This window comes from Solanum tuberosum, unplaced genomic scaffold (genome assembly GCF_000226075.1).
Source record: "Solanum tuberosum cultivar DM 1-3 516 R44 unplaced genomic scaffold, SolTub_3.0 scf00417, whole genome shotgun sequence".
Lineage (NCBI taxonomy): Eukaryota > Viridiplantae > Streptophyta > Magnoliopsida > Solanales > Solanaceae > Solanum > Solanum tuberosum.
In genome coordinates, this window is record NW_006239339.1 from 250,028 (window position 1) to 264,356 (window position 14,329).

Genomic DNA, 14,329 nt, shown 5'->3' on the forward strand with positions numbered 1-14,329 from the left:
AAAGTAAATTCAAATGGGTGACACAAAAAGTGTCAAATATCAAAAGAGGGTTTCGTCACAAGTAGCTAAAACGACAAAAATAGAGAGAAAATCAAGTATGGGGAAAAGTTCTTGGGGTGTGACCGCAATATATATTGATATAAATCGTTGGGTACATGCTTTCAATAGGAAATTTGCAAGATAATAGTGACTGGGCTAAGTTTTAGATGGAAATAAGTTCCCTCTAGGGAAACTTACCCCGTTTTAAATGGGTTCCTCTCGGATACCCACTTGCCGCATGACGACCAACCTATGCCTTACCCCACTCACTCTCTCGAGCTGAGTGTTAGTATATGAGACTAGGGTTCACCCTCTTGGGCTAAACCTCATGTCAACCCACTCCTTAGGCCATCAATCTAGTGGTCTTGGTTTCACGACCTCCCTCTAGGGCAAGCCGAAAACACATGGGTGGTTTTGTATTTGCAACTACAAACCCTTTAGATTAAAACCACAACCACTAGGTGAAAATCACCATTAAACTACATCTAACCTATCAGCAAGCAAGACCCAACAATAATATCAGCACACATTTGCTAAATAATACCCCAAGAATGGAGGTTTTTAGCCACACATGAAGAAATAAGCAATTACACCTAAAATGATGACAAAATCTAATGGGTGAAAGAAATTAAACCTTGATTTTAGCAAAGGAAGAAGAATAGAGAAGACCTACTTCCAATTTAGGGAAGATGAACTCCTTTCTTCAAGTCTCCCAAAAACCCTGTCCAAACTTGAGAGAAAAATATGAACAGGTTAATATTCTAAGTGTAAAAACTACAATAATGTTCAGACCCCAAAAAACTAGTAAAGATCTAGTATTTATAGATTCAGAAATTTGTGCTGCAGCGGGTCATTCGGCAACATTAGTCGGAATCGCCGATTCGCCCTTCTTCTGGTTCATCGCGTTTTGTGCTTTGCCTTCAGCATGTTTATGTCCTGGATCATTGGACGGTATATCCCTGCTTTGCGGAACTATTCAACAACATGCCGACTGCTCCTTTCATCGCCTTTTTGATCCTCTTCCTTCAGGGCTTCGCGTACTGGAACAAAGGGCGGAGTATGTTCCTTCGGCGACTCGCCAAGTGTGCTTGGCGAAGCTCAGGTTTCAGTTTCTTCATTCTTTTCAGCCTTTTTGTTCCTTTTCTCACGTAATTGTCTATGCTTTCACTCAAACTTCAAATACCTGAAACTTAAGAGTTTTCATCAGATATTGAGATAAAATAAGCATTTGAAGACACTATTTCTATTAAAATAAAGCCCTAAATGAGTCCCATTTGTGGACTCAGCACTTGTGCGAGTTCAAGCTCGACAACCAGTATCTAAATAGCCTCACATGAAGAATGATTCCATATTCACACACAGAGGTTAAACAATTCAAGATCAGGGATCAGATGCAGCGCTCACACTCAAAAAAAGGAACACAATGCATGCTTTCACCCAAAGGTTTGCCCTTCTTTTCCAATTGACTTTTGATTCGGCTTACTCAAGATCAAAAAGGTCTTTCTAAGGCTTTTTAATGGGGCTGAGTTTAAAGGTATGGTCATTTAGGCTCAGTGACTTTTTCCTCGTGGGATGCGGCATTTTCAAGACATTCCCTTCTTTTCCTTTTATCAATTCTTTTTCTAGTGCTTCTGAGTCACCCTTTTTTATTCTCCTCCATGGATTGCTTGAAACCCGATTCCCTTCGTACTTGTTTCCCATTTCATTAATTTTGAATTGAATTGAATTGAAGAGGTTCCATCTTTACTCTAGCTTCATTGGTATATTTCCTTTGTCTGGCTAGCTCTGCTTTCTTTTCGTCTTTCTTGAGTTCTCATGCTCTTATGTGCCTGGGTGGATCATTTCTCCATGCGACTTTTGATCTAGCAATTACTGCAAAGACTTCGAGGAGAAGTTAGATAGCACTTCAAACAAGAGAGAAATGGCGTTTGTGGGTGTGGAATCGCTTTTCCAAGCTAGTTGGCAAAGTATCCTGTTAGGTAAATCATTGAAAGTGATGTACAACTGATAGAAGGGCGCAGATAAAAGGAGAGCAAGGGATCTTCCGGTGAGTCGCCGAATATGTTTTGTGAATTAAACTGACCGCCGAAAGTCACAGATTGATCAATACATAAAGTATTCAGTTAAAGGTGGAATTGGGACGTTAGGCGAACCGCCGAGCAGTTCGGCGGATTTTGTTGATCTCGTCGGTCAGCTCAACATGTCTAGTTTCAACCCATCCCTTGAAATTTCAACCCGCAACCCAAGATAGTGCAACTTACACTTATATAACTTTATTTCAATGAAAACCCCAAAGAAACTTCTATTCTCACCGCTTAACAATTCAATTCAAAGCAAAGCTAAGTGGTAGTCCCTCAAATCATGTAGAAAATATCAAGTCTTAATCAATAATAAATACAATCTTAGTGACTCAGAGACTCAACAGAGATTTTCTACTGTTAGTGATTATGTAAATGAGTAAAAAGTCTGATAAAATAATTGAGGAGTTTGATTACCAACCTTTGATGCCGAATTAGATAGTACTGGCTTGCTAGGCAGCAATATGATCCTAATCCGAGCACAATTTGACACGTAAAATACTCTAAAAGTGCGAGAAATATAACGGCTAAAGTTTGAGTGTGAGGTTGTGAAAAGGGACAAAGTGAATGAAATGGAGCTTTTAAACCTGTGGCTTGTGACCGTCCAGTTTCTGCTCATTCGGCGATGTTAGTCGATCTCGCTCAATCACTCGGTGAAACACTGAATATCTAATGTCCTCGCTGAATATAACAGAGTTTTCAGTTCAGGTAAGCAATGCATTGTCGGTTTTTATCGAGATCACCAATTGGATTGGCGATGCACCGACAAAATTTATATTCCACCAAGTTTTACAGACTCAACTTTTAAGATGTATTGCGTCAAATGGTGGGAATGATTGGGTGCGCCGAACTCATCGACGATCCGCCAAACTAATCTGTTGCTCGCCTCCATATATCTTTTCAAGCACTTTCCTTACTCAATCTGTACAAACAACACACTATTATTTTATCAAGATAACAAAAAAAAATGAGTAAATGGTTTTGGGTTGCCTCTCAAACAGCGCCTTAGTTAATGTCGCGGCACGACGAAAGTTAACCTTTAGACCTCACTCTTTGGGTTAGCCATAATGTCACTAGGCAAACCCCCTTGTTGTCTCGGATTGAGATGAGACGAGATATGACCCATTTGGGTCTCTAACTATTTGATTGAAACTGAATGAGAGGTGACAGTCTGGCTGAGAGTAGACACGTCTTCTTTCATACCTTTTAGCATTTTGTCTGACCCTTCAAATTTGTTTAGGATATGCTCTCTACCACCTTCCGAATCCTTGGGTTTCTGACGCTCGTAGGGAGGCACATATCTATCCTTCTCCCCATCTTTCCAATTTCGATTACGGTCCCTCCATTCACGATCTCGATCCTTCCAGCCTTCGTCTCTAATCCATCCTTGATTACCACCCTGCCTTGGGTAGTTTGAACGGTAACCCCCACATTGGTTAGCTAGGAAATTAACTTCCTCATCATACATGGCTTCAAACCTCATCTCCTCAGGATTCGCACCCCCGACTCCCACAACAATGACACCACAGGCACCAATCCCCATGACATTTTTAGATAAAATGTCAAGCTGCGTCATTTTTGTGCTATTCCTAGGGCGGGAAGAAGATAAGAAATGCCATGATCTTGGCCATATTTTGGTCTCTCTCATTATCTTTTTCAACCTGCTCCTTGGATAGCTGAAATGTGACCGGTGAGATCTAGTTTTCGCGAGTGTACCACGCCCTATTGATGGTTGTCATACCATCGATAAGTTGAGCTGCTACTACGTATGGTTGCTGCATTAAGCCTCTGGGCGAGAGTTGGTCAGCTACACCTTTGTTCACCGAGTCTAGACTCCGGTAAAAGTATTGAAGGAGAACGTTATCAGGTAGACCATGGGTCAGGAAATGTAGCACCAATTTCTTAAACCAGAGACAAGTTTCGTGAAGTGGGTGTCCATTCAGACGCTTGAAGATTTGGATGTTATCCCGAATAGTCATCATCTTCGAGGGAGGGAAAAATCGCTCATTAAATGCGGTGATTAGCTCCTCCCATGAAGTGATTGAATTTCGTGGTAATTCATCTAGCCACTTGCAAGCTTCCCCCATCAATGAGAAAGAGAATAGTCTTAATCGAACTGATTCCTGAGATATGTTCTTAAATGAGAAGGGTCCACACACATCCACGATGTTTCGAAGATGCTCATGTGGGTCCTAATGAGCCAATCCACTGAAATGTCCTTTTAGTTGCAAAAGTTGCAACATGGTGCTTGTTATATGGAACACCTTATTTCCCTCTGTTGGAGGTAGACGGATGGATCCGACACCTCCCATGAGATGTGGATCATTGATGTTGGGCTGTTGGACATCGTTGAGGTTACCAATGTTATCCTGATGGCCCACTGGGCTCCCGTTACTACCGTTAACACTCATGCTTTTTGAAATGTTTACACGATCAACAGTAAAAAACTAAAAATTAAATTAGTGAACTACAACTAAGAAGAACAAAAAATGTACTAATCTAAAAATTCTCAAATAACACCACTCTCCGGCAGCGGCGCCATTTTGAGGCTTATTGTGACCAACGACACTAACCTACGGTATGAGTGTCTACTATCGTCAAGAGTATAGTAACCCGACTAAAGGTTGGGGTCGTGTCCCAAGGGAGTGGTTTTGAGAATTGATAGAGAAATAAAATTAAGCTCTAACTAGTCGTAGCTAAAGATATTAAAGAGTAAAAATATAATATATAAAAGGGGGTGACACAAAAGTGTCAAATAACGATTTGGGGGCTTTGTCACAATTAGTAAAAATAGCAACAATTAAGAAGAAAATCAAGTATGGGGAAATTTTCTTGGGGTGTGACCGCAATACAAGTTGAGATAAGTAGTTGGGTACATGCTTTTGAAAGGAAATTTGTAAGATAATAGTGACTAGACTAACCTTTAAATGGAAATAAGTTCCCTCTTGGGCAACCTACCCCATTTCAAATGCGTTCCTCTCAGATACCCATTTACTGCATGAAGACCAACCTACGCCTTACCCCACTCACTCTCTCGAGCTTAGTGTTAGGATATGAGACTAGGTCTCACCCTCTCGAGCAGAAGCTCATGTCGAGCAACTCCTTAGGCCATCAGTCTAGTGGTCTTGGTTTTCGCGACCTCCCTCTCGAGTAAGCCGAAAACACATGGGTGACTTTGTATTTGCAACTACAAACCCTTTAGATTAAACCATAACCACTAGGTGAAATCACCATTAAACTACATCTAACCTATCAACAAGCAAGACCCAACAATAATAGCAACATATATTTGCTAAAATCACACCCCAAGAATGGGGTTTTTTAGCCACACATCAAGAAATAACAAAATACACTTAAAATTCTAGTAAATAAAATGGGTATAAGAAATTAAACCTTGATTTAAGCAAAGGAAAAAGAATGGAGAAGACCCACTTCCAACTTGGGGAAGATGAAATCCTTCTTTCTTCAAGTCTCCCAAAAACCCTTTCCAAACTTGAGATAAAAATATCCAAATATTAATATTCTATTCTGGAAATTAAAATAAAGGTTCGACTCCCCTTTAATTTAGAACAAGTTTATTATTTATAGACTTCAGAAAATAGCGCTGGCGGATCTTTCGGCGAAGTTAGTCGATTCCGCCCAATGACTCGGTGACTCACCATTCTTCTGTTTCATCGCCGTTTCATACTTGCCTTCAGCATCTTCACGTTCTGAACCATTGGGTGGTATAGTACTGCTTCGCGGAACTATTCGGCGAAGCGCCGACTGCTCCTTTCATCGCCTTTTTGATCCTTCTCCTTCCGGGCTTCGCGTAGTGGAACATAGGGCGGAGTAAATCCCTTTGGCAAATCCCCAAAGGTTCTTGGCGATGCTCATGCTTCAGCTTCTTCGTTCTTTTCAGCCTTTTTGTTCCTTTTTGCGCCTTAGTGTCCATGCTTCCACTAAAACTTCAAATATCTGAAACTTAAGAGTTTTCATCAGATATTGAGATAAAATAAGCATTCGAGGACACTATTTCTATCATAATAAAGCCCTAAATGAGTTCAATTTGTGGACTAATCATTAGCAAACAACCTCGCTGTTCATTTCCACAAGGCAATCTTGGAGAGCAAAGGTGTTGCTGGAATTGGTGCACTCGGATCTCCATGGACCAATAAATTTAAATTCCAATGGTGGTAAAAGGTACTTCATAACCTTTATTGATGACTTCAGTCGAAAAACATGGGTGTATTTTTACACAAAAAGTCTGCAGCTTTTGATGTTTTTAAACATTATAAAGTACTTGTCTAGAAAGAAACTAGTAGTCCATTGAAAGATTTATGCATTGTTCGTGGGGGAGAGTTCATTTCTAAAGAATTTATAATTTCTTGTGAGGAAAATGGAATCAAGAGTCATTTAGTGCAGGTTACACACCTCACCGAAATAGTGTTTGCCATGGTGAGCAACATCATAACTAAGAGTGGTGTCTCAAAAAGTTTTTGGTCAGAAGTTGTTGATAGGATCTTTCATATTTTAAATAGAAGTCCAACTTTCTCTGTTCAAAATATGACTCCAAAGGAGAATTCGAGTTGGCTGAAACCAAGTTTTGACTATTTTAGAATCTTTGGATGTATGGCTTATGCACATGTTCCAGATTAAAGGAGGATCAAACTAGATGGTGAAGGAGAAAAATGCATTTCTCTTGGTGTTAGTAATCAATCTAAAGCTTATAAGTTATATAATCCTAACACCAAGATAGAAGTTGTTGAATCCATGTATCATTGAACAATTCCCTCACTAACACTTCCATTCACAATTGATTGTACAACAATAAGAACTACGTCTTAATCTCAAGCAAGTTTGCATCAATTATATGGACGAGTCGCTCCATTTTACCCTTATTACTTTTACTTGTACTTGGGCGAAAATAAACAGATCAAAAGTCTGGATTAAGGGTGTAACTAATAAGTGTAATAACAAAGTACTAGGATCAAGGCTGTATCCTGCTGTAACATCAAGTTATTCCACATAATACTGGCTGTGCAATGATCAAATCTTGAGTTCAGTAAGCTTCCAGAAGCAACACAATAATACAACTACTAAAATCTTTTCTTTTTAACTGACCGTGGTGTCCAGGCCAACTTTCACGCACCTCAACTAATTTCACAAGATACTTTCCATCTCCCACTTACAACAAATACTAAGTAACTCTGTCCACAAAGACTACGATAAATAGAAAGAATCACCTATTGTATTGTTGTCTACATATAATTTAAATCTAAAACTTTATGACTCTCAACCACTTCATTGACCACTAGGTCACACTCTTCGGTGCAATAGAACTATGAGAATCTTAACATGATACAATAATAACCACTTACATGCATCACCACCAGGTTTAACTAAAATTTCAAAACCTAATCTAGAGTGGATTGCATTTTCTCAATATGTAAATGTTTGAGATGTTGCAAGTCACCACATAGTTAAAACAGAAACCTCTCAGATATATTCTTCTGAAAATCTATCTTTATGTTTTTGATCTTACAAGAGACCAGTGTGCCATGTCTCCTTAATTGACCATATTTTCTCTGCAAGCCTAGAAACTAAATAGTTTTTTGTCTGCAAGCCTATTCACATTTACATTTCAAAGGAAAAATAGTTTTTGTCTGCAAAAAAAAGAGGCAAGAAGCCAGAAGAGTATTTGGATATCACATATTCCCTTTTCTTTAACCTCTACTCTCTTAAGAGTTTGTAGCGCAATAGTAAGAGAAACATCTTTGCTAACTATTAAACTATATGGTTTGGCATTGTCAGATTATTTCTGAAGGCATGCTTCCTACAACGCTCAAATATGCTGTTGTAGATCAAATCAAATTGAACTCCAGCTCTTTCATGATTCACAATGAAAATAATGTGATCATCTTCGACAATCTTATAGTACCTGATTCCAGAGAAGAAAAAAAGGAAATGTTAGTTTTCAAGATTCCCTGAAATACATGTCGTTTTATTCAAATAACAACTACACCCAATAGCAATCTCAAGTATCCAATACGTCAAACGAATATGCAGTATGTTCAATAGTTGCAAATTTACAAAGCAAGTCAAATGTTTTCCATATCTCAAAGATAATTGGTATATACCTGAGAACTCTTGATTAAATTAACATAAAAGTCATAGTTTGCAAATCATATTATCTTTGATGGGGTTAAGTGAGAAGCATATTAGAGAAAAAGCAGCGACAAGAAGGTGCAAAAATCCTATTGCAAGAAGTGTAAAGCAAATATAATAGCAGTAGCTTAAGACTGGTTGCCTACCAGATACCACGTAGAAAGGTTGGCAATCAGAATCTTTAACAACCACTTGACTAGGATGTTCAATGGGGAAACGAGTATGTGTCATAGATATAGTGTTGAGTGAACCATCATTGTCACACCAATCCTCATCCCTGCAAAATTTAGATGGAACCGAAAGCAGTGAGATGATGAAATTACATATATTGGTATAAAAATTGTTATTTGGCAGCAAAAAAGCACAACTATTACCCTTGTATTTATTAGAGCATCTGGCGTTAGGACATCAATCAATAGTTTAGTCATATTAGGATCAGTAGTTTAGTCGTATTAGGATTGCATTACTAATTCAACAATTATTATTTACTTAGATTAATTTAGTTCAGTTCGTTTAGGAGTCTTATTATTTTTCCTGTAACTCTATTTAATACCTTGCTGCCTTCATTAATAAATATACTCTTTTCAGCACACATTCAGTCTTTATATGGTATCGGGGCTCTTCACGCTCTAACAAGTACGATCAATTTTTTTCTCCTCCTCACGTAGATCAACAACAATGACCAATCACAATGGTAACAACAATGGCAACAATCCCAGAGTTGTTAATGCTGATAACACGACGGGTACCAATATTATCATTCAATTCAATCTTGCATCCCAATTACCCATCAAACTAAGCGGTGGTCACAACTTCGACACCTGGAAAGCCTAATTTTCCATGCTTATGTATGTCTATAACCTCTTTGGCCATCTCAATGGAATCACTCTGTCCCCCAGTCGCACAATTACCCTTGGCACGAATACATCTCTTAATCCTGCCTTCTTAACTTGGTTCCGTCAAGACCAACTCATCCAGAATTCCCTCATGGCTTTTGTCGAACCCACTATTACCTCTACTGTTGCTTCTGCTGACTCGGCTAAATCAGCTTGGGATGTTTTTCATACCACTTATGCGAACAAATCTCAAACCCGAGTCTTTATTTTGCGTGATCAGCTTGCCCGGGTCACTAAGGACTCTCGCTCCATTACTGAAAATCATCACACTATTTGGTCCTTCTCAGATGAGTTAGCCACTGCTGGTGCTCCTTTTTCCAATCCTGAACTCATCGTCAAAATACTCAGTGGTCTAGGTCCTGAATTTCATGAGATCTCTACTGCCATTCGTCCACGCGATACAGCTATATCCTATGAGGAACTGTTTGAAAAGCTACTGGACTTTGAACTCCTTATTCGCCATGAGGATGCTAAGAAACTACCTAGTACCATCACTTTTGCAGTTGCTACGCCCACCAAATTCAACTCCAATAATCGCAATAATCATAGACAAACCAACAACTCTCAACAATGTAGCAAATATTTGCGTCCAAGCACTCCACCACAATGGCAGTCCAATTCCAATCCAAACGGTGTTACTCTATGTCAACTATGTAACAGAATTGGCCACACTGCCAATGTTTGCCTCTCAAAGTCTCATAATCACTTTGAAGTGAAAGCCAACTATGCTGCTGGGTTTACAGCGTACACCAACCCCTGGATAGTTGACTCAGGAGCAACCCATCACATCACAACAGAGCCACACAACCTACAGCCATACAGCGGTAACGAGGATTCCTCCATGGGTGATGGTAACAAAATTCCCATCTCTCACACTGGTTCTACTAAAGTAAATGCATCAAATAATGCTTTTAAGCTAACCCACACTCAGTGTTCCCTTCCATTAAATGTAAGGTTATCTCTATTTCGAAATTCTGTCAAGACAATATTAAGTCTATTGAATTTTTTCCTATTAACTTTGTTGTGAAGGATCTGTGGTGCACGGTCGGACCAACAATGGACTGTATGAGTGGCCTGTCTCACATCCCCAAGCTCACATTATCTCCACATCCAGTCCTCTAATTACTTGGCACCAATGTCTTGGACATCTACACTCTAGAGTTCCTAGGTTTATTTTAGATAAATTCTCGCTACCATTTCATGAGCGAGACAATAAAATTCATTGTAATTCTTGTTTATCTAATAAAGCTCATCGGCATCTTTTTACCCAACTATCAGTGTGTAGCTCTAAACCACTTCAAATTATTTTAGTGATTTATGGGGGCCATCACCAGTCTTAACTCTTGACAAAAAGTTGTATTATTGTATTTTTGTTGATCAATATATGAAGTACACTTGGCTCTACACACTAACAAAGAAAAGTGAAGTTAAAGAGATCTTTCAAAAATTTCATCCTATGATGGAAAAACATTTTGACACCAAAATTTTATCATTGTATACTGATGGCAGAAGTGATTATAAAAGTTTAGACTTCTATCTTTCACTTAACGACATTCAACACCTTCCACCCCACCTTATACACCCCCAACGAGTTGCACTTGCAGAATGATGACATCGTCATATCGTCGAAACTGCAAGAACACTCTTACATGAGGCGTCCCTCCCACCCCAATTCGGGTCTTTTGCATGTCATCACACTGTCTACCTCATCAATCGTCTTCCAACCTCTCACCTAGATAATCAATCCCCATTCCAAAGATTACTTCGAAAATCACCTGATTATAACTCCCTAAAGATTTTTGGTTGTTTATGCTATCCATGGCTTAAACCATACTCTAAAAATAAATTTGAATCCAAATCTACCCCATGTGTCTATCTTGGTTTCTCACTATCCCATCACTGTCACCAGTGTTTTGACCCAATTTCTGCAAAGGTCTACTTATCCCGAGATGTGCGATTTGTTGAGGATGTATTTCCGTTTAAGACATTGTTCTCCAATACTACCATTAAATCAGCTCACCTAGAATGGGCAAAAATAACAATGCCAAGTTCTTTGAACCCCACACCCAAATTTCCCATAGTTACTGATCTACCAACTCTACTAGAAATAGCAACAAGCATAATTAAAGATTTCCTATCACCGTCTGCTTTATCTCCAGCCCAGTCCGGAGATAACTCAAACTCACAGTCTTTATCCAACAATGCATCAGCAGCGGACACAACAGATTAACCTCCTGCAGCTCCTCCCTCTCCAGGTACATTTTTATCTTCCTCATCTTCAATAGTTCCCATTTCGCAGAACCTCTCTTCTATATCTACTGCCCAGCGTTTAGCACTACCACATCTCCCTACAAATTCACAAACGTCGATCCCAGCCAACACACAAAGAAACTTGTCTCTTCTCAGTGTCTATCAATGTAGAAACACCAACCCACCAACACCCATGGCTCCTCAACCAACCTGTCCTATCCTCTCGAGTTGGAACTCGCTCCTTCAGCGCCTCAATGTCCATCTCCTCCTACCCATGCTATCACTCGATCCCAAAACAATATCACAAAACCCAAACAAATTTTTGATTACCTAGCCAAATTGAACCCTACAGTCACACCCACTACTGTCAAACAAGCACAAAAACATCCCGAGTGGCGTTATGCAATGAAACATGAATTTGATGCTTTAATTAAAAATGAGACTTGGGAACTTGTTCCTCCTGACCCGACCAAAAACATTGTATCCCGCAAGTGGCTTTTCAAGATCAAGAGAAATGCTGATGGGTCCATCGACAGTTACAAAGCGCGCCTGGTTGCAAAAGGCTTTACTCAAAGGCCGGGCATTGATTTTCATGCCACATTCAGCCTAGTTGTCAAGCCCATCACAGTTCCCATCGTCCTCTCTGTGGCACTTTGTCACAACTGGCACCTTCGCCAGCTGGATGTCAATAATGCCTTTCTCCAAGGTAACCTGGAAGAGGAAGTGTACATGGAACAACCTCCGGGGTTTACTAGTGATGACAAACCAATGCATATATGTCAGTTGTGAAAGGCGATCTATGGCTTGAAACAAGTTCCTTGGGAATGGTACAATATCCTCACGGGTTATCTTTCATCCATAGGTTTTATTAAGACAAAATTTGATGCCTCACTACTAGTCAGACATGGTGTAGGTGATACATTGTTCGTCTTCATCTATGTCGACGATATTATTATCACTGGGAGCAATACTTTTAATTGTCAATCAGGTTATCACTTCCCTTTTTTCTAAGTTCTCTATTAAAGATTTAGGTAATCTTCATTATTTTGTTGGTGTTGAAGTGATACACAGCTCCAACGGTTTAATTCTCACACAAGCAAATTATGTGAATGAAATTCTAAATGATGAGCTAATGACTGACTGCAAGAGTGTTAACACACCAATGAGTGCATCTGAGTTTATCACCTTGTCTGATGGAACTCATTTAATTGATGCTACACGTGATCGCCGAGTCATGGGTAGGCTTCAATAACTATCCTTCACTAGACCGGACATAGCCTATGCAGTCTAGAAGCTTTCTTAATTCATGCAAGCATCATCAGACGTGTTCTTCGATACATACGTGGTACCATTCAACTCGGCATACGCGTACTCCTATTGATGAACAATGGGTAGGTTATTAATAATTATTTCAAGTATATTAAAGTACTTTTAACTATTAAAGTACCCTTTTAACTCCCATAACTCACAAACTCAAAACATAACTACCTCTCCACTCTCAAAAGATTCTCCCTCTAGACTCCATTGAAGAACAAAGAAGAAGGTCAAGATTAGGGTTAAAGCTCATAGATTTTCACTCCAATTTTGTGGAACTGATACTTATCGTGACCAACGGCACTAACATACGATATGAGTGTCTACGATCGTCGATGGTATAGTAACCCAACTAAAGGTTGGGGGTCGTGTCCTAAGGGAGTGGTTTTGAGGATTGATAAAAAAATAAAATTAAGCTCTAACTAGTCGAAGCTAAAGACATTAAAGAATTAAAACATAGTAAATTAAAGGGGTCGACACAAACGTGTCAGATATCGATTGGGGTTTTTGTCACAACTAGTAAATAGCAAAAATTAACAAGAAAATCAAGTATGGGGAAATGTTCTTGGGGTGTGACCACAATACAAGTTGAGATAAATGGTTGCGTACATCCTTTCAATAGGAAATTTGCAAGATAATAGTGACTAGGCTAAACTTTAGATGGAAATAAATTCACTCTCGGGAAACTTACCCCGTTTCAAATGGGTTCCTCTTGGACACCCATTTGACGCATGAAGACCAGCCTACGCCTTACCCCACTCCCTCTCTCGAGCTGGGTGTTAGGATATGGGACTAGGGCTCACCCTCTCGTGATGAACCTCATGTCGACCAAATCCTTAGGCCATTAGTTTAGTGGTCTTCGTTTCGCGACCTCCCTTTCGGGCAAGCCAAAAATACATAGGTAGTTTTGTATTTGCAACTACGAACCCATTAAATTAAACCATAAGCACTAGGTCAAATCACCATTAAAATACATGTACCCTATCAACAAGCAAGACCCAACAACAATATCAACACATATTTGCTAAATCACACCCCAATAATGGGGGTTTTTAGCCACACATCAAGAAATAACAAAATACACCAAAAATGATACTAAAATGAAATGTGTATAAGAAATTAAACCTTGATTAAAGCAAAGGAAGAAGAATGGAGAAGACCTACTTCCAAATTGGGGAAGATGAAATCCTTCTCTCTTCAAGTCTCCGACAAAACCCTCTCCAAACTTGAGAGAAAAAATATCTAAAAATGTACTATTCTATTTTGAAAATAATAATAATAATAATGGTTCGGAACTTATCAAAATTGATAACAAGTTTAGTATTTATAGACGTCAGAAAATAGCGCTAGCGGATGTTTCGGCGATATTAGTCGATGCCACTGAATGACTCGTCGACTCGACCTTGTTCTATTTCATCGCTATTTCATGCTTGCCTTCAGCATCTTCATGTTCTGGACCATTGGGCAGTATAGCAATGTTTCGCGAAAAATTCGGCAAAGCGCCGATTGCTTCTTTTATCGCCTTTTTGATCCTTTTCCTTCAGGTCTTCGCGTACTGGAACAAAGGGCGGAGTGAATCCCTTCAACGTATCGCCAAGTGTGCTT

The 14,329-nt window shown here is 39.4% G+C and overlaps 1 protein-coding gene across 1 annotated transcript; it reads left to right on the plus strand.

Annotated features, from left to right (window-relative positions):
• Window positions 1–9,251: 9,251 nt before the first annotated feature.
• On the plus strand, window positions 9,252–11,390 carry LOC107057985 (uncharacterized). The gene is made up of 2 exons (XM_015303175.1): window positions 9,252–10,049; window positions 11,070–11,390. Exons 1-2 carry the CDS (start codon window positions 9,252–9,254, stop codon window positions 11,388–11,390), a joined length of 1,119 nt encoding a protein of 372 aa, XP_015158661.1.
• Window positions 11,391–14,329: the final 2,939 nt, after the last annotated feature.

What these genes read in the sequence shown, in the direction of transcription:
- LOC107057985 (XM_015303175.1), top strand. Translation starts at nt 9,252, where the DNA reads ATGGCTTTTGTCGAACCCACTATTACCTCTACTGTTGCTTCTGCTGAC. An exon ending in CTCACACTGGTTCTACTAAA is followed by an intron (nt 10,050 to 11,069) that starts GTAAATGCATCA and finishes CACTGTCACCAG; the next exon opens with TGTTTTGACCCAATTTCTGC.